General features: G+C 37.7%; 1 protein-coding gene across 2 annotated transcripts; it reads left to right on the forward strand.

Moving 5' to 3' along the window:
• The first annotated feature begins 331 nt into the window (after window positions 1-331).
• On the forward strand, window positions 332-21391 carry scube2 (signal peptide, CUB domain, EGF-like 2). 2 transcript variants are annotated; one of them, XM_028015189.1, is made up of 23 exons: window positions 332-580; window positions 1093-1209; window positions 1365-1490; window positions 1748-1882; window positions 2609-2734; window positions 2826-2942; window positions 4690-4779; window positions 5347-5463; window positions 5582-5704; window positions 5924-6040; window positions 6122-6244; window positions 6545-6661; window positions 8567-8656; window positions 8802-8924; window positions 9430-9597; window positions 9904-10107; window positions 14553-14723; window positions 16926-17093; window positions 17513-17674; window positions 18637-18834; window positions 19125-19277; window positions 19968-20047; window positions 20304-21391. In XM_028015189.1, exons 1-23 carry the CDS (start codon window positions 493-495, stop codon window positions 20448-20450), a joined length of 3060 nt encoding a protein of 1019 aa, XP_027870990.1. In that variant the 5' UTR covers window positions 332-492; the 3' UTR covers window positions 20451-21391. The 2 variants fall into 2 exon arrangements, with proteins under 2 accessions (XP_027870990.1, XP_027870989.1); XM_028015188.1 differs by having other exon boundaries at window positions 333-580; window positions 9901-10107.
• Window positions 21392-21843: the final 452 nt, after the last annotated feature.

Genomic DNA, 21843 nt, shown 5'->3' on the forward strand with positions numbered 1-21843 from the left:
TACATATTCTAACTGAATTTAGAATAACAAAAGCAAACAACAACAACAAAAAAAACTTGATAGCACTAACTAATAAGAAATCAATTTAACTATTAAAACCTGCCTTGATTTTCGACCTTAAAATTGGCAAAAAGCTTTAAAACTCAGATTTGCATAGTGCCGGAGAACCTGCGGACTGCAATCTCTTCCGCTCGGAGCTTTCAAAAATAAAAGCCTACACCACTCGCTGGTGCCATTGGCTCTTTGGACGCTTCACCGCTCAACCCCCCACCCCTCAGTTTACTCCCTCGTGCACGCACACGCACACGCACGCCTTAATTCTCTCTCTCTCTCTCTCTCCCGTACTTTCAGTCACTCTCTCCTTTCTCTTTTCTAAAGCCCGTTTGTGAAGCGGATTGACAGGCGAGAATGAAAATGAGGCGGACGCTCCGTCACGACTTCAGTGCGCCCGCGTCCTTTTGAGAAGACCTCTAAAACTTGGACCATATCACTATGGGAGCTATTTGTGCTGCGAGAAACTTTTGTTTGTTTTTGCTCTTGTTAAATAGTCGTCAAAGCATAGCGCTTCCAGAGACTCGAGGTGGGACTGTAGTGAGTGTTTGCATGTGTTATGAGTTTTTGTTTTTTCAGCCGAGTGGAATGCGACTTTTTACGCACGCCGTATATATATATATATATATATATACTGCGTGCGTAAAAATATAAAATATATATATTTTATATATATATATATACTGCGTGCGTAAAAATATAAAATATATATATTTTATATATATATATATATATATATATATATATATATATATATATATATATATATATATATATATATATATATATATATTTTATATATATATATATATTTTATATATATATATATATATATATATATATATATATATATAGTTTTATGGGATTTTATTCCCATAATACTACTTAGATTTTAGATAGTGTAACTGGTATTAACTTTTTTGTATTAATTCATTTCCTCACTTTCTCATTTCAGTTAATAATTTAAACATAAAAGAGCCTTTAGGCTGTTATTAATGACATACTGGCATGTTTCCCACGTGTGTTGATAAATCTGAACAGATCCCTGCGCAGAAGGAAGTGATGGCTGTCACATAGATGCTATTTGTCAGACTATTCAAGGCTCATATAAGTGCACATGTAAAGGAGGCTTTAAAGGAGATGGGAAACACTGCGAAGGTAAGTTCTCAATACTTTGAGAACTGTATTCATTGACTCCTGTGTTGTCATTTTATTGATATCTATGCATGCCTCTTCACTGTTGTTCACTGACTCAAATCTTACTCCCTTTGACCAGCAGGTAAACATATATTCATGTGGTGTTTACTCCTCAGATATTGATGAATGTGACCTGGAGTACAATGGCGGTTGTGTACATGAGTGCACCAACATACCAGGCAACTATCGCTGCACTTGCTATGATGGATTCAATTTGGCCAACGATGGACACAACTGTCTGGGTAGGATTCACTCTAAGCTTCAGAGGGAACTCTCTGTCAGGGAGCTCTGGCTCATCTAAAATGATCTCTGAGGAATCCATGTTTGTGTGGGTTGTGTTTGAAGTTTCACGCAGTCATTTAAAAAGTATTAGCCTCATCTGCAGTGTTTATAACACCAAACATGATTTATATGAAGGGGGAAAATGAGTGATGAGGACAAATAATCTCCAGGAAGACTGTAAAGTGTTTTTGAATGCAGCCTTGCCCTTGTCCCATAGATGTGGATGAATGCGTGTTCAACAATGGTGGGTGCCAGCACACTTGTGTCAACACTGTGGGCAGCTACGAGTGCCGCTGCAAAGAGGGCTTCTTCCTCAGCGATAACCAGCACACGTGCATCCACCGCTCCATTGGTGAGTTTACATCGTGAACAATGTGTCCCATCTTGGCTCATTTACAGCTCAGGTTTTGAATTTAAAAGTGTATTGACGGACCCTTTTAGGTTTTACCAGGAGAATAAACTTTTCTGCTCCTGTGATAGATAGTTGACGTAAGGAGGAGTGACAGATTCAAGCTGTCTCTTCATAGCTTTGGGTTTTTTTTTATGTGCAGCAGCAACAAGCTGTGGGAAAATATCCTCTGTGTCCCAGAGAACAAAATAAGTTAATAACTGCAACACTCTGGCTTATGTGGTCTGTGTCACAGATTAGTCAGAAGTGCCTTTGTTTTGTCATCTTGACTGGAGTCAACTTAAATGCAAGTACTTTCCACTCCATTGGGTCTTGACAGGCTTTATAAATCCTGCAGACCTGACCACTCAGCTGTGACCCATCTATATAAATGGCGCCTCACCTCCTCTCAGCTTCAGGCTCAAAGCAGCATCAAGTGGGTTGTATGCAGAGGAACAGCTTGCTGTGTTTTCTTTTCATGCAAAGAGACTTGCAGAAATTTCCCTTTTTCTCCACAAGGGTGATAAAAATATCCCAGTGTTGGATGTTTTTGGATTGTGCAAGGCATGAGAACAATTGATGTCTTTGAGGATGCTGGACTAATCTCTCAGTATGTGTGCCTTTGTGTTTAGCTGGTCAGTCACTGCAGGAGAGTTTCATTGTGTACCTCTCTCCCACTTTCTATCCCAGAGGGCCTCAACTGTATGAACAAGGAGCATGGCTGCGCCCACATCTGCAAGGAGAGTCACAGAGGAGGTGTGGCCTGCGAGTGTCGTCCAGGCTTTGAGCTGGCCAGGAACCAGAGAGACTGTATTTGTGAGTGAAGCCACCGTGGCGCTACTCCCAAAGTAATGCTCGCAAATACCCCGATGATTTGCCTTGTATCCGACTGTCGTTTGCTCTGCAGTAACCTGTAACCACGGCAACGGAGGCTGCCAGCACACCTGTGAGGACACAGAGGACGGTCCCTTCTGCAGGTGCCACGTTAGGTACACCTTACAGCCTGACAAGAAGACTTGTGTGGGTAAGCATCTGTGTAAAACAGGAAATGATGTAAAAATTAACTTCTCAATTAAAGAAGATTAATATTTACACACTTTGATATTGTGTCACTTTCCTTTTTAAAACTTAAATTCACTAGTACACTTGAAAAGTAAAGATTATAGTTAATATATTTTGATTGACAGCATTCAGTCAGCTGAAGAACATGTATGGCTGCAAAATATATTATCGCAATATCATTGTGTGCAGTTGTAATATCTACTATTTAGAATTATGTATTTATTAGTTATACAAAATAGGTGTATATGTATTAGAAATTTTACATCTTGCACATATGATGACCATGTTGGATGGGGCTCACTGTAGTAGTTGTCCATACCTGAGATAGATCATAGCGGCTAATATTCTTAAAAGAACAGAAAGAGTTGGAAAGACAGATATGATAGATATAAAGGAAACAAGTCAAGAAAAAACATGCAATTATCACAATTAACACCCTTCTCACAATATTTGGCAATAATATCATGATTTATGAATATCATATGGCCCTGACAAAAAGCCCTATAATGGGACAAAAAAAAATCTGAAATCAGACCAAGAGTTTAAATTGTTTCATAGCAGTCACATTTTAAAAGTAAGTAAAATCACACCAAACTTTATAAAAATATGTAACTGAGAGACGTTGAAGAAATTAATCAAAAAGTTAAACATTTATTCCCATCTGTGGTCGTTAAAAGAGAACATGAAGTTTCTTACTTATTATTCTGTGACATCGCTTGCACTCTAAAACGTTAGTCAAAATACTTCAAAGTTGGGAAAATCTGTTACTTAAAGAAGTTACGTGAGTTCAAACACCAACCTCCACATTTACTTACGTCTGTAATCAGAGAGACAGAACATGGAGAATGTAACATTTTACTCGCTCACAATACTTATGCTCTAAAACGTAAGTAATATCACTCCAAACTTTGTGAAGATGTGTTACTAGTGCGTTTGTGTTTGGGGACAGAAAATAAAGTAAATCACTTCTACATAGCTGTTATACTTTAAAACATGTTTAAATACATTCTAAGTGTTTTTGGAAATGTGTAATTTTAAGGAATGGAAGCAGGAAGAGAGAAAAGAGAGCAACTTCCATCTGATTATTTCACAGCAGTTTTACTCCTACAAGCATAAGTAAAATCCCCCCAAGGTCAGAGGAAACATGCAGCATATTTTAAACTAAACAAACTATGCCATTGAGTAAATTTAAAGGGGAATATGTTTTTTTTTAACTATTAGAGTTAATAAATGTAAGTCATTGAAGAACTGAATTATCCTGTTTTTTCCAATAGCATTCCAACAAGTTTCACAATCAGAAAAATCGTTTCTGTTATGAATATAACAAAATTGGGTGTTTTTGTTTCCCTTTATAGATTGCAGGGTATCTTGATGAATGTTTTGAAAACATTGTAGGTTTTGCTCTTACTCATTCTTCTACACAATGGATTGGACAGATAAGAATCATCTGCAAGATGATGGGTTAAAGGGTTATCTCTATACTTCCAGCAGCAGTGCGTGTGAGGTCCAGGCGTGTAAATGTCGTCTTTTCTGCAGATCCTTATCTGCTGTAATATTTGACATACACCAAGCCATTACAAGCAGAGTATCCCAAAATGGCTCTGGTTTCTTTGAAGTAACACAAACTCCTAGAATTGAAGTTACTGGTCAGGTTGCATGGTTGTGTTAAAATATAAATCTAAATTTAACTGGTTTTCTGTGTGTCACAGAGCGAGATGAAGCCACCACTGAGTCCTCGGACCACAATGCCACGTCCTCGACTGAGGCAGATAAACGCGTCAAGAGAAGATTGTCAATGGGTAACAGTTACACCCTTCACAGGATGACAGCTTGAACTGGCATGGGCGGGAAGACGAGTAATGTCTAGAACACCGATACATTCCTCAGTCCTTTAAGCAAACTGTGAAATGACTGCATGCTCGCTGTTCCACCTCAAGTCTCTCTCCTGTAATATATGCACTTGTGACAGTGTGGTAAATTTCACATTTTCCTTCTATTTGACTAGGGTGGCATTTGAATATTTTCTGTCTGAGTTTATATTCATCAGTTGTGTGATTCAGTCTTTTAGAAAGCGTGTAAAAACATTGCAGCTTTTCAGCATTTTATCTTGAAAAATGCTATGCACTGGTTATCAGAGCTGTAGTCTCGTTAAAAGGCACACATCTGCACTGCACTAATCACTTTTTAAGGATCAATTTATTTAGACAGAAATTCAAAATCGGTTATAAATCTGAACGTTCTACATGTTTTAAGGTGACACATGTCAGAAAACCAGGTTTTTGTGCATGTATTGATGTGTTTTCTGTCTATGAGAAGCAAAGCACCACTGTCAGCTGATGGTCACACATTTGGGTTGTAATTTTTAGAAACCTGCGCGCTGAACAATGGGGGCTGCGACTCAACCTGTAAGGACACATCCACTGGCGTGCGCTGCAGCTGTCCCGACGGCTTCACACTTCAGCTAGATGGAAAATCATGCAAAGGTCAGACTGACCGGTCCATAACCACACCTTTCATAAAGTGTAGCAGCACACTGATTTGGTATGTCTGTGAAAGATTCCTTTTTCCCTGGAAATTTGATTAGAAACTCCTTCCTCACAGATATCGATGAATGCGAGAGTCACAACGGCAGCTGCGAACACTTCTGCAAAAACACTGTTGGCAGCTTTGAATGCAACTGCAGGAAAGGATTTAAGTTGCTGTCAGATGAGCGCTCTTGTCAGGGTAATAATTGTTATTACATTGGTAATAAATAGGGGAAAAAAATTACCCTGATACTATGTAACTGCATATTCCCACGAAGCTCCCATTGAAATGAATGTTTTCAACTTATTTGGTATTGTTCATTTGTCACATAATTTCAATGGATAACAGAGTAAAATGCCTCGTGGTGACGGCTATGACTGACTGCCCTGCTATTATATCATCTGTGTTTGATTACAGATATAGATGAGTGTTATTTTGAGCGCACATGCGATCACACATGTGTGAACTCCCCTGGTGGTTTTCAGTGTCTGTGCAACAAAGGCTACACCTTGTATGGACTGGCCCACTGTGGAGGTGAGATAAACCTCTCTGGTGAAGCATTCAAAAAGGCTGCACAGAGTAATTTTTGAAAATGTGTTTGCTTTTTCACCCCAGATGTGAATGAATGCAGTGTAAACAACGGTGGCTGTGAGCATGGATGTGAGAACACTGTGGGTGGATTTGAGTGTTTTTGTCGTCCCGGCTATAAGCTACACTGGAACAAAAAGGACTGCGTCAGTAAGTCAATGCCTCTCTATATATTTACATATGTATATATTGTTTGCTTTTTCACTGTGATTAGATGTGAAATAATTTGGAAGGCAATGTGGGGACAAAAACAGGAGATACTTTGAAATGTTTCTCTTTTTTTCTCTTTGCTTTTCTGTCTTTTGTTTTTTCTCACGCGTGAGTAAAAAACATCAGAATTGCAAACATGCTCGCATGGGTTTGTATGGAGTTTTTTTTTCGTCTCGTCTTCTTTGTTGCGATCAAACACATTCTTTTTTACCTTTGAGTTTTGTTGTGGTCTTTATCCAGAGGCTGAGGGTTTAACACCTGCAAACCCCCCCTCTAAGCCTACCTTGAACTGTAGTAAGCAGCACGGAGGGGATCGCTGCTTTCTGAACTGCCAGTCTCAAGTTCATATCAGCAGCGGTGAGTTGAGCCAGATGTCTTTTCTTATCTGCTGTTTATATTATTTACTTTCACTTTCAGATCCATATTCTCTTTGTTCTTGTCTAGTTAAAACAGCTGAGATTTAAAGATGAAAGTACAAGCATCCTTGTTAGGTTGCTACACAGATGCATGCCTCCATCCCATTAATTTGATCACAATTTAGATAAATTGTATATTTTAGACAGCCTAAAGTTCTGTGATAAGTTTTAAGGTTTTAAATATATAATTTTATAAATTAAATCATTGAGTATAGTATGTCTGTTCTAGTTTCTTTAAAAAAAATCTAATCCAGATCTAATTAATTACCAAGTGTCAATATGAATTGTGTGTTCAATTTATAGGTACTGAAATGTCTTATAGTCACCAATTAAAATAAAAAGTGGAACAAATGGTGACTCCCAATTAAACAAGCTCTCTCCTGAGATTCTGGAAGCTGTTCTAGCAGGGATTGTAATGCTTTGGGTTTGCCCTTTTCTATTTGGGTCTGAATGACTCACAAGTACAAAATAGCAACAAATCATTTGATCCTAATGAAGCTGAAATTGACACATTTGCTCACCAAGTGCAAACTTTTGTCACATTATTATTATTGTTGTTATATTTTCAATAAATTAGATGGTAATACCCAGTCTAAATTTAATTATCACTCATTGTGTTGTCCTATTTTACATGGCTTCAATAGAAATTTATCTTCTTATATTTTGAAATGTCATTTTATTTCTGAATCCTGGGAATTTTGTCCTTGTCTTGTTGTCTATGTAATGTCCATAAACTTATTTATCGTTTGTAGTATTTGTTTGAAAAATAAACTCTAATTTTAACATCAGATAGAGATTACCTGGGTAAATGTAAAAAAAAAAAAAAACACTTTCCAAATGTGGATTTAAGTTATTAAGGAATAAAACTGTCCAAACTAAACTGGCACTACATTAATAGGACCATTCTGACAACATGAGCTAAAAGAGCTCAAAAAGCAACAGATGATGGTCTGATTTAAAGACATTCAAGAACATATTAGAAATAAAGACATTGACTTCAATCAGTCTGGAAAAGGTGGCTAGTCTATAAACATTAAGAGTGCATTTGACAGCGTATGAAAAACCCCCAACACACAACAACATCTAAATCCCTGTTTAAGGTCAGTGTTGATAATTCAACACATATAAAGAGATAGGAAAAAACTGGCATCCATGGGGAAGTTTCAAGGTGAAAACTACTTATGAAACATTCATAATTTACTGAGGGTTCATAGACAAGATATGAGAATTATTTATAAAATATTAAATTTAACTACTTTTAAACAGTGTTTACATACATATTTAGATTTCATTTCTGTATAACCAAGTTCTCAAATATAAGTAGTCTTTCTGAGTCTTTTATTATACCAGGTGTTCAGGAGGCTAAAATATGTAGAAAGCTAAATATTCTGATCCACTGCCATCCACCATCAGGACATTTGACAAAAGCTAAACGTTTGATCGGATAATCTGAACTGTTGTGGCAACATAAAATGCTGTTGTATGTAAACTCGATCTTTGTCAGACGTTTGGCAAACATTCTGCAACCAAAATCACATCCATACCGCTGCCGTCTCCATCACTGTCGTGAGTAAGCGCCGATGAAGCCATAGGAAACATGAACATAAAAGTGATTGAATGGCATAGCTTTAACTGATTGATGAAGCCATCAGTGTTGACACTGGTCTGAAAAGGAGCTTAAGTTGAGTTGTTTTAGATCTAGCTGTGTGAACAGTTGTCAGCTTTAGTCTACGGAGAGGACTCGTCGTGTTCCTACATGCTTCCTCTTTGCTCTTTGGCTCGGCTTTTGTGGCCCTGACTTTTGTCAGCCTCGGCCTGTGTGTCATGCTCCCTTGTGTGTTTTCAGGGACGGAGGATTCCTACACGGTGACCTGTGGAATGCCTCTGCCCTGCTTGGCTGGCATACAAAAGAGCAACAGTGGCTCTCATTGCTTGGGCAAGTACAAAACCTCACAGATCTTTCTGCTTGGTCACACAAAGCATTAACCTGAGGACAGGTTAATGCTGTGCTTGTGTCTGTTGTTTTTGGAGACGTATAAATACATCAGAATGACAAGGTTTCCTGTTGCTCTGCCCATTAGGCCCAGCAAAGGCCGGAGTGCACCGAATTAAAACCACAGCCACTTTCAAGTCTGGCACTGCCAAGTGCAACCTCAAACGAAGTCAGGAGAAACTGTGGGAGAGCTTCAGCTCAGCTCACTCAGGTACAAAGATTGGCCCAGCAGCCTCTCCAAACACAAGATGACAGATAGACATGACTCTTTTATTTGCTGCTGGTTAAAACATTTAGGGTTTAGTGAGAACTGCCAGCATCTAAAGAAGATAAAGCAGACCTGAAAGCTGCTTCAAAGAAACCAGAAACCGAGGGCAAATGTGAAAGACGTTTGTGGTGAAAGTGATGTGGTTTGGGGTGTTTTTGAATGTCTCGGAGCTGCACTTTGTCTGGCAGTGACAGGGGAGGATGTAATTAGCCATTGCAAGCCTTTTAGTTGTGTTTGACCCAACCATCAATCAAATACCTCCTTGATTGTTGGATTATTTGGCCTCTCTGAAAGGGGTTCAATCTTTTTTACAGCGTTTGTCTACTGAAAGGAAGCTCAATTGTTTCAGATGCATATTTCAGTGACATCTCAGTTCCTACTCAAGGTTATTGTGAAGATTTAACCATCTACTGCAGAGTTGATTTTAACATGTTGCCCATGTTCACAGATTGCAGCTTTCTTTTTACCGAAAATGTCCAGTTCAGCTACGTAAGACTTCACTGCACCTCATTGGGCCAGCAAACACGCAGCCGCCACAGCAGGAAAGCTGTTGAGGACGATGGCTTCGCTATCACAGCTGAGTTTGAGCTGGATGTTAACCTTGAGGAGGTAACAGGTTGGTCTCTCTGCTTCCTGCCTGCCTCCCTGCGTGCAACCTTTTCTTCTTATTCTGTGTCTGACTCCCTTCCGCTGCTGTCTTGTCACTAAATAGACCCAAAGCTCTTAAAGTATCTCCTGTTTTGGCTTGGCTCTAGGTGCAAGGGCTGTAAGTTAGGGGCTTTCTGTTTGGCTTCCTTCATTGTTGTTTTGGCATCTCTGGATGTTTATGTGAGCGAAGCATGACATGAAAATCCAAGTATTGTAGGTTTTCAGAATTTTGTTTTCTGCAAACAAACGTGGTATCAAGTGCTTCTCTCAGCAGAGAGTTGCGACCTGAACTGTGTGCGTCGACGCTCAGAAAAGAGACTGAGGAAGACCATCAGGACGCTGAGGAAGTCCATCAACCGGGAGCAGTTCCACCTTCACTTTGCCGGAGCCGACTATGACCTGTCCAGGAGTCAGCGTCAACTGGTGGAATTGCCGGGACACTGCCTGGCGGGACAAGTGTTGGTGGGCAGAAAATGTGGTGAGTTGGATATTTTTATTGAGAACAGAAACATTTTAAAACATCAGACTTACAGTATTGACTCAGAGTAACTGCTATGCATGCACACAGTAGACAGTAACAGAGGTGGCTCATATGGGGGGAGATATATGTAGAAAGTTGGCTTAATGATTGGATTTGGTGCAGGTGTTTGCCAGATGAGTGCCATATTTGGTTTGCAGACATGTTGTAATGAGCGAGCTGGAGCACAGTGGTGCGAGCGGGTTTTTGTGGAAGTACAGAGGAGCTGTTGTTGGGGCTCCAAAGTCTGTGAGATCTTCCAGCATCTCTCCTCAGGACAGCTCTCCTGGTAGCTGTTGCGCCTCTCGGTTGGGTTTTATATACAACCTACGATGGAGGAAACGTTGGTTAAACGCGACCGCATGCTGTCAGAAGGCGAGTCGGGAGCTGGATTGTGTTTTTCCTGGCTGGTGTTACTGTACGCCCCTGTTTTTTGGCCTCACAGTGAGTTAGTTTGCTGCTGAAACATCTTCTGGGGAAAGTAGTGCCTGTCTTCTAAATATTTATTCAGACAGATCTTGCTTTGTGCAAGATTTGGACCACGAGTAATGCAATCCTAGATCTTGACTAAATCTGAAAAAAAAAGTCTCCAAAGGCATTTGAGACTTTGCGACTTTCTTCTATTTTTAGATTCCTTGTTGAGACTTGATTTGAGTCTGTACTGCTCCTGTTCAACATACATTAAACATCTTGATGTCTAATGTCCCCCTGCCAACACTTTCAGATTGACATTAAGCAGTCCATTGGCCATGGAAGGGGTGTAGACATGTAATTTGGGAAAGGGGGAGCGGAGGGGTTCAGAGAGGCATTCTTCTTAACCTCCAGCTTTTTAAAAGAGCTATATTTTTCCCTCCTTCCCCCACCTCCCACACTGGCTTAGCGCAGAGTGCAGTTCATTCTTTTTCAGTTTGGCCGCTCCATTGAGTAAAAAAAAAAAACACATTTGGGGCTCGCTCCTTAGAGAAAAAAAACAATACAGGCTTCTGTGAATTTGGACAGAAAATTGTGTTGATTCCTCTGGTTTCACTTTAGCTTATATAACAGAGGATTGTGTGTTTAGTAAGGAAGTATAAGAATTTAGCCACATTATTAAATCCAAGTACAAGTCTGCATTATTCATGATTTTCAGTAAATTGCAAAAAAAAATTTTCCTATTCTCTTAAAGACATGAAAGGATTATTAAATGAGATGACTGAGGTGTTTAGGAAGTACTGGTGATCCCAGCTGGCAGTTTGAGTCTTGGGCAGCCCATCATCAACAACCCCTCCCTCCCAGCTGGGGCCACTTTGGATGACCCCCAGCCGCTAAACTGCTAAAAAGAGCTGACTTCAGCCGCACCATGGGAATCAATTAGCATCAGCTGTTTGTGCCTCAGCTCGATGGGCGCGAGCAGCGATTGGGCCAAGTCGAATGGGGGGGGATTCAGAAAATCTGACCCCTTTTATTGGGTTCAGCTCCTCACCGCTGTGATACCGCGGTGTTTTCCTATGTCATCAAGTGGGCAAGAAGCAGGGCCTTGAATAGAGGTGAAAGGTCTTTTAAACCTCTTTGAGGGCCATCAATTCGAGGACTCTATAGAGGCGTTCTTTGCATTTGAAAGGCTTCAAGGTTTTTTTTTCTCTCCCTCTCTTTTTCACCCCAACTCTCTCCTCTTCCCTCACTGTTTCCCTCTGTCAAATAAAAGCTGTTAGAGGACAATGCAGTGATGGGCTCCTCATGGTCTTTCAGAGTAAACAATGGCCCTCAAAAATGAACTGCTCTTGATAGAATTACATTTTCCCCCTTTTAGAGGAAAATCCAACACTTTGTTGAGTATAATGAAGCTCCACTCAAGCTGCAGTGTGCTGAGCCTTCCTGCAGCTTTAAAGGCTGCATCTCTAGGGCATGTTTATCACCACAGACTGAGGGATTTGGTTGATTTATTCTTGTTTGAGATCAGCTCGTTCTTTTTGTTTTGTTTTTTTTTAATTTTTAAGTCAAGTTCTTTAAACTATCAAACAGACACAGTAATTCCCAAATTAATTAAAGGCATTGCTCTGAGGGGGAGGAACTGAAGCAAAAAAAAGTATTTTCGTCCCTGTAATCAAGCCTTTGCACTTTTGTGAGGTAAGAGGGAAAAACCCCCCTTTGATTTTCCGCTAGGTCGGCTTTTAAAAGAGGTGAGGGTGTTTATACTAGCATTAAAAGTTTCCCCTTAATGCTTGGCAAAATCTTTGTTGTATCAAGCATTAAGAAGGTGGTTTTGAAGAGACTGGTGCTCTTAGTTTCATGGCTGATTTAAACTGGTCTTTTTTTAAAGGCCTTTGAACAAATAGATTTGGACACTTTGTACATAATCTATGTTCATTTATGATGTGTGTTTTGAATTTTACATAAACCGATTTTAAAGGTAGGCAGCCCTTTTTTTTGGTGAACCTGCATTACAAGAAGCACCATTACATGCTTTTCTAATTGCACATATCAAAAAGCTTTATTTGTAAGCTTAATCTGTACTCACATTAAGCATAAATTATCTGTAAAAAATACGTGTAAATTAAATCCTTATAAATCCTTACATATCTAAACATAAGGAATAATGTTAATTTCATGAATAGATATAAAAAGTATAGAATATAAATATTTAGCTTTTCTTTAAAAGCAATACCTGTTTTTATTTCACTGGGAGACCAAAACATGAGTCTGTAGTCCAGATTATTATGTAAATGATTAAAGACTTTATCTTGTATGCAGTCAGGTTGCAAATATTACAGATCTGTTTTTGATCTATCACAAGTTAGAACTTTGTGGGATTTATTTGTGTTATTTTCTCATAGTTCTCCATTTTCTGACAGAAGAGCTTGATTATGAAAACATCAAAAAATGATGTACGTAGTTCAGTGTGTTGTGGATAATGTACAATCATAGAGGTTAACATTGTTTTGAGTGTTAAAGAACATCACAATCGATTTCCTAATGGATGCAGGTTGTGTGTTGCTAAACAATGTCTGTTTAATAATTTCTGACAATAAGCTAAATAAATAATGACAAACAATCATTAAAGCATCGGCCAAATAAACGTAGGTTGAAAAAGTTTTGATTTCAAAGCCACAAAATATTCTGTTATTCTGTTCCTATGGCTTAAAGTTAACTAAATTAGATTCCAGCGAAAGTGCTGGAGTGACCATTTGTTTTGTCTGGGTGTACAAGAGAAAAAGTGAGACAGGACTGCCCCTCCCCCACCTGTTGCTTTACAATGTTGGCCAGCTGACTGTAAAACGGCTGCTACTGTTTTCCCTTGTTTCTATGAAAGCAAATTTTGCTGATTGGAAGTATTTCCAGCTATAAAAGAATAGGCTGTTATTAGAAAAAAAAAACAGTGGTTCTTGTTGAAATAATGCTGTTTTATTTCTAGAGTTGGCGTGCTATGGACAAGCTGTAAAGAGCTAAATTAAAGTTAAAACAAGATAATAAAAAAAAACAATACACAACTTGTATAACTGTGTTGCTCTGTAGATTTTTTTTCAAATTTTTGCAGCAGTAGATGCTTTTCTCTTTTAATCAAAACAATTAACAGACATATACAATATATTTTTTTTATGTGGTAGCACTAGAAACTAGCATAATTGTATTAAATGTTACCACACAATGAGGTTCTACTGACTTACACCTACTACTTATTCTGTTTAGTTCTATGTCTTGAAAAGGTCCCTGTTAGTAGTTGAGACACAGTGGAAGGTAACGCCTTGAAGCTTAAATTACCAAGTTTATTCAGCTTTGGAGAGTAATAAAAAAGTTGATCTATCTAGTGTGCATATTATACAACTGCAGGATTTAAGGCTCCAATAATCTCTGAATTTTTGTTTTTAGCATTTTGAATTATCTGATGAATGGTTTGGCCTGGGTAAAGATAATATATTATCTTATTACTATTTTTAACAGAACTAAAAGTCATATAAAGCTTTGAGGAACACCTTTGATGTGTTAATATTTAAACATTACACTTGAAGCTCTTGATTGTATTTATCCTTTTCAAGTACGCACCTGGGCCTCATTGCATTAACCTCAGAGATGGTGAGTTCTGGGTTATTTTATTGGTCTTGTCATTCAGCTTTACAACTGTATTTGTTGTCTTTATGTTGTGGTAAGAACAGTTTGACAGTGTGCAGCCAGGGGGCAAAGTGCGATATTTGTTGATTCACGCCTGCACATCACATTGTTTTTCTGCCCTTTTTTCATGTCAGAGTTTGCGCATTTACGTGAACTACAAGTTCAGATACAACAGACTGTTTTTGTTGTCTTAAGTGTTTTGAGATGGTGGACACTTGTTTTGATCACCTTTTGTTATTGAGAGTTATTCTAGCTTTAGTTTTAGTTTTATTTTGTGTAAAAACTCAACGCATTGATGTATTTTTGATCTGCTCATTCAGTGAGCTGCAGTGCTGGGACGTACTACGATGGTGATCAGGGACACTGTGTGCCCTGCCCTGCTGGAACGTATCAGGACGAGGAGGGACAGATGTCCTGTGAAATCTGTCCCACACCTGACGGGAGAGAGGTGGCCAAAGTGATTGGAGCTAGAAACATGTCAGAGTGCGGAGGTGAGATACAATTCTCAACAAATCACCACTTAAAACAGATGAAGGCATAAACATCACTGTCATCATTTTAAAATATATCATTAGTATTAAAATGTTTTATTACATGTGTATAATGTTTTTAAAGATAATTATTTCTTAGTGAAAATAAGTAAAAAAAATGTTTCAGCAGCAGGCACACGTTGAAAAATCTCCACAAATCTCAAAATATTTGGCTTTTTCATTCATTTTGCTTTATTGGTTATGTATAAAGTAATCGAAAAAAGGTGCTAATAAGTCAGCCTATTTTTTTTATTTTTTTCCACATTAATGTAAAGAAATAGGTTAGGTTTCTTCACATTAACATCCAAAGTGACTTTCATTTTAGTTTTTTAGGCCTTTCTGAGGTGGGTTCACCGTTGTTTTTTGTCAGTTTTCTTCTTTCATTCGCTCTCCAGCGCCATTTTCACTAAAATCGTTTTTTGATTTTTAGGCCAGTAATTGCATCCTAGAAATGATTCAGACATAAAAACAGTCGTAAACTCAAGGAATTTCCCAGCGTTGACAATGTCTACAAATTTCAGACAACTTCACAAGAGCCAGGAGTTAGCTAGTTATATTGGCCAGTTAACAGTTTCAAGAAAAAGAAACACTTTCAGAACTACAAAAGTATTCTAACATAGCATCAATATGACTCAAGGTCCTTTCTGTTAAGATGCCAAAAAAAGTGCAGGATGGGGAAAAAAATACTTGGCTATAAGAAAGAATGAAGTGGTATGGTAAGAAGACTGCTTAATATCAGGTTGCATCATCTATATGCTTTCAAGGCTGATGAAGATTCACTCACCTCAGCATGTGAAATGCTTAAAATGGAAAGTGGAACTGATGGCATTATCTAATATGTTTTGATTAATTTGTCCTATACTTTGGCCACTTCTGGGGCACTCATAGTGCATTGACAATTCAATCACAGATGGTGAGTTAATTTTAAGTATAAAAATTAAATAGATGAAATGAGATGGTGGCTTACCAGCAAGAGTAACATTGCTATTTGCTGTATTGCTGTGGATTAGATTCTAGAACTGTTATCTCTGCGTTTGACCTCCATTTGTCTCTTTCTCATGTTTATTATAAACTACACACCATGGTTGAGGTAAAAGAACTGGAAATCAGTCAGAAGAAAGACAAAAGAAAACCTGGAGAACTATTGATTGAGACCAATTTAAAAGATAGCAAGAAGTTTTGGCTCCCTGGAAGCAAAAATATGAAAAATAATTACAGCCTTCTAAATGTTCAAGAATTGTTATTAACTGATTATGATATTTATTGGAGGTCAAGAAATTTGAATAAAGCTACAGTGTCATTTGAATAATATATAATGTGCACAATTCTTCTGAAGAAATAAACAGTTTTGTGAGATTTACAAATGCAAATTAAATACATACGAGGCAAATGATTACAAATTTGCGAAGTTTTCATTCACTTATGCCAAGCTAATTTCCTATTGCCTTTATTTTTAGGTTTAGTGATCAGCCATAGCCCTTTTTACAGATCTAAGCTATAGTATCAAACCGTAAATTTGAACAGAATTTTAAAAAAGAAACTGCTTAAGATTATTGGAAACTATTAGACAAATCTGAGATGTTCAACTGTGTTTGTATCTACATTCCCAAGGAGTGTGATTTATTGTCTTACCTTTAAACAAATAATAGAAAAAGCTGATAAAGACCCACACAGTCACAAAGAGAGCAAAGTAAGTGTTTTGTGAATCAGAGGTGCTCACAGGAAGCATTGGTGCCATGATAAAGATCTGTGTCCTCTGCAGATGTTCTTCTTTGTGTAAACCCAAAGAAGCTTGAACTCAGGTGATAAAGATGTGTTTGAATTTCAAGTTCTTTGAGCCCTGAATAAAAGCCGAAGCAGCTATCATCGCTTTTATCAACAGCGACTTTGTGGTTGAATCTCAGATCCCATCTCCTTGGACAGACTAAACAAGGGGAGCAATCAGGGAATTCCTGCTGACACCCATTTTGTATTTATCATCTAGGATTTACAAAGAGAAGTGCTGATGAGACATGTTGTACCATAGAGGCATATCTTATCCAAAATACTATATTGATATACATTTAAAGAGCTTGAAGTCTTGCGTACAACTAACCACATTGCACCGTCACCACGGTTTCAGCAGTCTACTCTAACCAGAAATTTCTTTGTATGTGCATCCAGGTCAGTGTCCACCCGGTCAGTACTCTCATGACGGCTTCGTCCCGTGCCTTCCCTGTCCGCTGGGAACCTACCAGCCAGAAGTGGGACGGACCACCTGCTTCCTGTGTGGAGGGAACCTGGTGACTAAATACAGTGCTGCTGTCTCCTTTCAGGAGTGTGAGACCAAAGGTGTGGGAGTTATCAGGGCTATTTTCCCCTATTAACGCATGTTTGGTCTTGTTTAGTTCTAACATAAATTCATGACTTATAGGGATGAGTTGGAGCAGAAAGGTTTATGAATACCTGTCAGACTTATTAAATGAATTAAAACATCTGCAATTTGAAACTTTTTTTTTCTTCTACAACTCCTTAGTTATGGAGATACACAGTCTACACAGCTCTCTTCATCCCAGTAGGAGCTCTGCTGCCCTCTTCAGTTGCCTGGGGGCATCACTAGCTAAAAGTCATTTTTTGTTGTTGGATGATGTGCCTTTTATTCTATTTATATTAAAGTGCTCTTTTTTGCCATGCAAGTTTATTATACTCAATTTGACTGTGAATAGTTCTATGAATTTTGAACCTTGTGTCATTTTCCTTGGCTCCTGCAGTCCAGTGCTCTCCTGGTCATTACTACAACACCAGCACACACCGCTGCATCCGCTGTCCGACAGGCACTTACCAGGGCGAATTTGGACAGAACTACTGTGTCACCTGTCCTGGAAACACCTCCACTGACTTTGATGGCTCCACCAACATCATGCAGTGCAAAAGTATGTTTGTTTATACACCTCACCAGTCAGAGCAGGCTAAATGTTGAAGGAGGCCCTGCGCAGTATTTCTTCTGGGGCCTCATTCATTTATTCATTCAATGATAATTTATGCTCTTTGCATTTCAGATAACATGTTTAGAAGTTAACTAGTGACCCATTGATGAGTTGAATAAATCATGTGACAGAATGTGCTTTACTACAGAACTATCTCAGTCCCTTTATAGTATTCATTGATTAGATCCAACATGGGATACTTTTACTTTTTATTCTTTATTTATTTCCCGATTAACTCCATAAAGCTTTTCTGAGAAAATATACTTGCAGATATATTTTTCCATTCCAAATGTGAGATTCTTGTAAGATTTGTTTACTTTGACACATTTTTTAGCTTTTGTACCTCTGTTATGATTGTTCAATTGAAGAGAAAACTGCAAAAGAAGTGAAAAGAAGCAACATTGCACACTGAAACTAATGGCAGAATGTGAAGCTTAATCAGCAACATTTTAATCTAAAAACAAACGGACTATAGATATAAAAATCTTAAGGATGATTTTTTTTAAAAGTAAATTTATATATGACAACCACATGCATTTAGGTTTTTAACCAGGAGTTAAAATGGGAGTTTTTTATGTGGAAGGAATCACAGATTTAGGAGGAGTGGATCTCTTCTTTGTAAGCAAACAATAAAAATCTAGCATCAAAAAACAAGATCATTTTCTGTAGATCTACTGTATTTACTAAGTCACTATGTGCTGACACTAAGGAGCTAGCAGCACAAATATTTGAAGTTTTGCATTAGCTATGCACAAGTGTTGCAAAGTTGTCATATCCCCAGGCCAGCAAAGCTCCCTAATCTGTTTCAAATTCCATATTGAACAAGGACCGACTCTGGCAGTAGACAAATCTTGTGAAATAGGAAAGGAAAAATCATTTTTAACACGTATGTGTGCGTTGCTTAACAGACCGGCAATGTGGTGGAGAACTGGGGGAGTTTTCTGGTTACATCGAGTCTCCAAACTATCCGGGGAACTATCCCTCCAACATTGAGTGCACTTGGACCATCAACCCACCGCCTAAACGCCGGGTCCTCATTGTTGTGCCAGAAATCTACCTGCCCATTGAGGATGAATGTGGAGATTACTTGGTCATGAGAAAAAGCTGTAAGTTTTATTTGTTGGTGTGTAACAAGTGAAAGGCTGCAGTTGTAGATTTGTTCAAATTAACTTTAGCCATCATAAACAAAACTAAGAGTGTGTTGACAGCATGCATAAAGTAAAATTTATTCACTTAACATCAAAGTGACAAGAACTGTAAAAAAATGTTTTGCTGGTTGAGAAGTAAGTCTAGTATAAACTCTTAGGACTCTTTTTGATTCCAGCAGATTTTAAAGTATCACTGCTGTGCATTACTTGAAGAGGTTCTCCTGTGTGTTCCCGTTTATATCTCACAGCTCTGCCCAACTCTGTGACGACTTATGAGACTTGTCAAACATACGAGCGGCCCATTGCCTTCACATCCCGCTCTAAAAGGCTATGGATACAGTTCAGATCTAATGAGGGAAACAGCGCAAAAGGTTTCCAGGTGTTATATGTCACATATGATGGTAAGGATAAACTGTTTGAAGAATCAAGAATCTTTTATTGCCATTATGTGTTTATACACGCGTCGTCCTTTAAATTGATCAGTGATGGAAAGGTTACGTTACATCAGGGGTGTCCAAAGTGCCATCTGCAGACCTTTGAATGTGATTGAAAGATCACACAAATTTTACCTGTAAGTGGTTTTAAAGTCTCTTAGGGCAAGATTAGTTAAAAGTAAATAAGAAACCAAACAAACAAAAAACCCAGAAAGAAATCAGCATGTAGAACACAAAGTGTGAACTTTTATTCACCATGCTTTCATTTTATTTCATAATAAACACCACAAACATTCAGCAGCCTTTACTGAAAAGCAACTTTTCATTAAACTTGTCAACCATTTTTGAAGAAAGATAGAAAGAAATTTTATGCGATCTATATCAAGTTCTTTTTGCTGAAGATAGAATAAAAAATTATATGGACCAACAAAATATAGAATAAAACATTTTGTGAAATTGTTTGGCTTTTTTCTTTTTTACTAAGACAACCCTGTTTATACTTTTGATCAATGATATTTCACAGATTATTGTCATTCAAAAGTCTAACCACTTTAATAAAATATTTTGTGCTTAGTTTATTGTTGAGCAGGCGAAAAGAAATCACATCAAAGTTTGTTTTATTGTAAATTTTTAATTACTACTCCATGTGTTATTCAGAGGATTACCAGGAACTGATTGAAGACATAGTGAGAGATGGAAGATTATATGCATCAGTGAATCACCAGGAAATACTCAAGGTATCTGTGGTTTCCACTCATCCTATTCATATTTATATATCTATATAAGTTAGTAGCATATTGATATAAAATGTACATTAATTTGTCCATATTATGTTTTTATTTGCACAAATAAGCTATGTATTATTTAATTAAATACATTTCCTCTAAATGGAATCCAGTAAGAATGTAGCTGTCTCTAATGAACACATATAAAACACACTGTTGTCTCAGATTAAGTTGTTATAATATCTTCTCTTTTGTATTTTCGTGTCAGGACAAGAAGCTCATGAAAGCGTTGTTTGACGTGCTGGCTCATCCACAGAACTACTTCAACTACACAACACAAGAATCAAAAGAAATGTTTCCAAAATCCTTCATCCGCTTCGTGAGGTCGAAAGTCATGAGATTCTTTCGCCCTTAAAAGGCCGTTCATTCAAACAACATTTTTCACAACAAACTCAAGTCAGACACTGGTGACAGTATCAGTGGCCCCTCTGAGACCATTCTGTCATTCTTTTTATCGTTCCGGGGCCAAAGTAGAGCGGATCGCAAATTGAGAGGACTAAATTTAAGCAACTGGACTTTAGCCATAAGTTTCAAGACTGAGTTCTGAAGATGTATGGATTATTTATCTGCTATGTTATCCCTGAATAGAATCTGGATATCTTCCATTAGTTTGGAAATGTGTCTGTAAGGACTTTATGGCTCCTTATTGACCATCCAGGACTGAGATCCAAATTGCAGATCTTTGCACTGGAATTCTGCTTATTAATGTGACATAGTGACTTTATGGGGCTTTTCCTGATCTGGTCATAAAGGAATACAAGAGTGGTATCTGAACAGATAAATATTGAATGTCAGTGAGACTGTATATAAAGTGTGTAACTAGTTTTAATATAGGTTACTTTCACAGTTAGAAAGTACAAAAAATATCCAGAACAAATAGAGCACAAATAACATTTGGGGACCACTAGCACTACTAAAGAGGTAGTCCCATCACAAAAGCAATTATTCGGATTGATATTTTGTATATGGTGTATAAAATTTTGGGTGAAATGCTAACATATAGCGTATAGCTTCAAAGACTGGTGGCATTTGTTATGTTTTTCAGGGTGTCTGAATAACTACTGTGATTTATGCATCCATGATATAAGGACCTCCACAGATCATACCCAAACAGTGTATTGTGATCTAACAGCTGAACAGAGTAAATGATAAATATAAAGCAGATAGAAAAAACTAAATGAAACATCCTGTAATATATAGCTGAGTGGTTCACCTGTCCTGAATGATACGTATGTATATTTTTTATAGCTATGTACATCTAACTTGCTGTAAATAAAGACTGAAAATTGAATGGTTCACGTTCTGGATGAACTTTTTTATTCATTTATGTATTTGTTAAACTGTGAAACACTTATTGTGAGATTAATATAAGCAACTAGGGATAAATGCAGTTGTTGTGAAAATGTTTTAAATTGCCGCTAGGTAATTTAAAACATAGTGGCAATGTATTTTTTATTTGTAATCCTTTACATAACAATAATTAACAGTTCTCCAGGCTTTCTAATAATTTTTCAAATGTTTTAGACTTTGACTGCTTTTTCCGCTCATTGTTTATGTATTTCCTGTGTATGGCAACGGCAGCATTTGATTGAGCTTTATCTTAAGTGCCCAAAGATCAAATTGAAATTAATTCTTTGTTGGACCGTTTTTTAGTTTGATGTGACATTCCCTAATAATTCACATAATTAATTAGATTATTAAAGTTCCCTTTAGGATTCACGAAATATTGTGAATTTAATTGAACTATT

Source organism: Xiphophorus couchianus, chromosome 4 (genome assembly GCF_001444195.1).
Source record: "Xiphophorus couchianus chromosome 4, X_couchianus-1.0, whole genome shotgun sequence".
In the NCBI taxonomy this organism is placed as follows: Eukaryota; Metazoa; Chordata; class Actinopteri; order Cyprinodontiformes; family Poeciliidae; genus Xiphophorus; species Xiphophorus couchianus.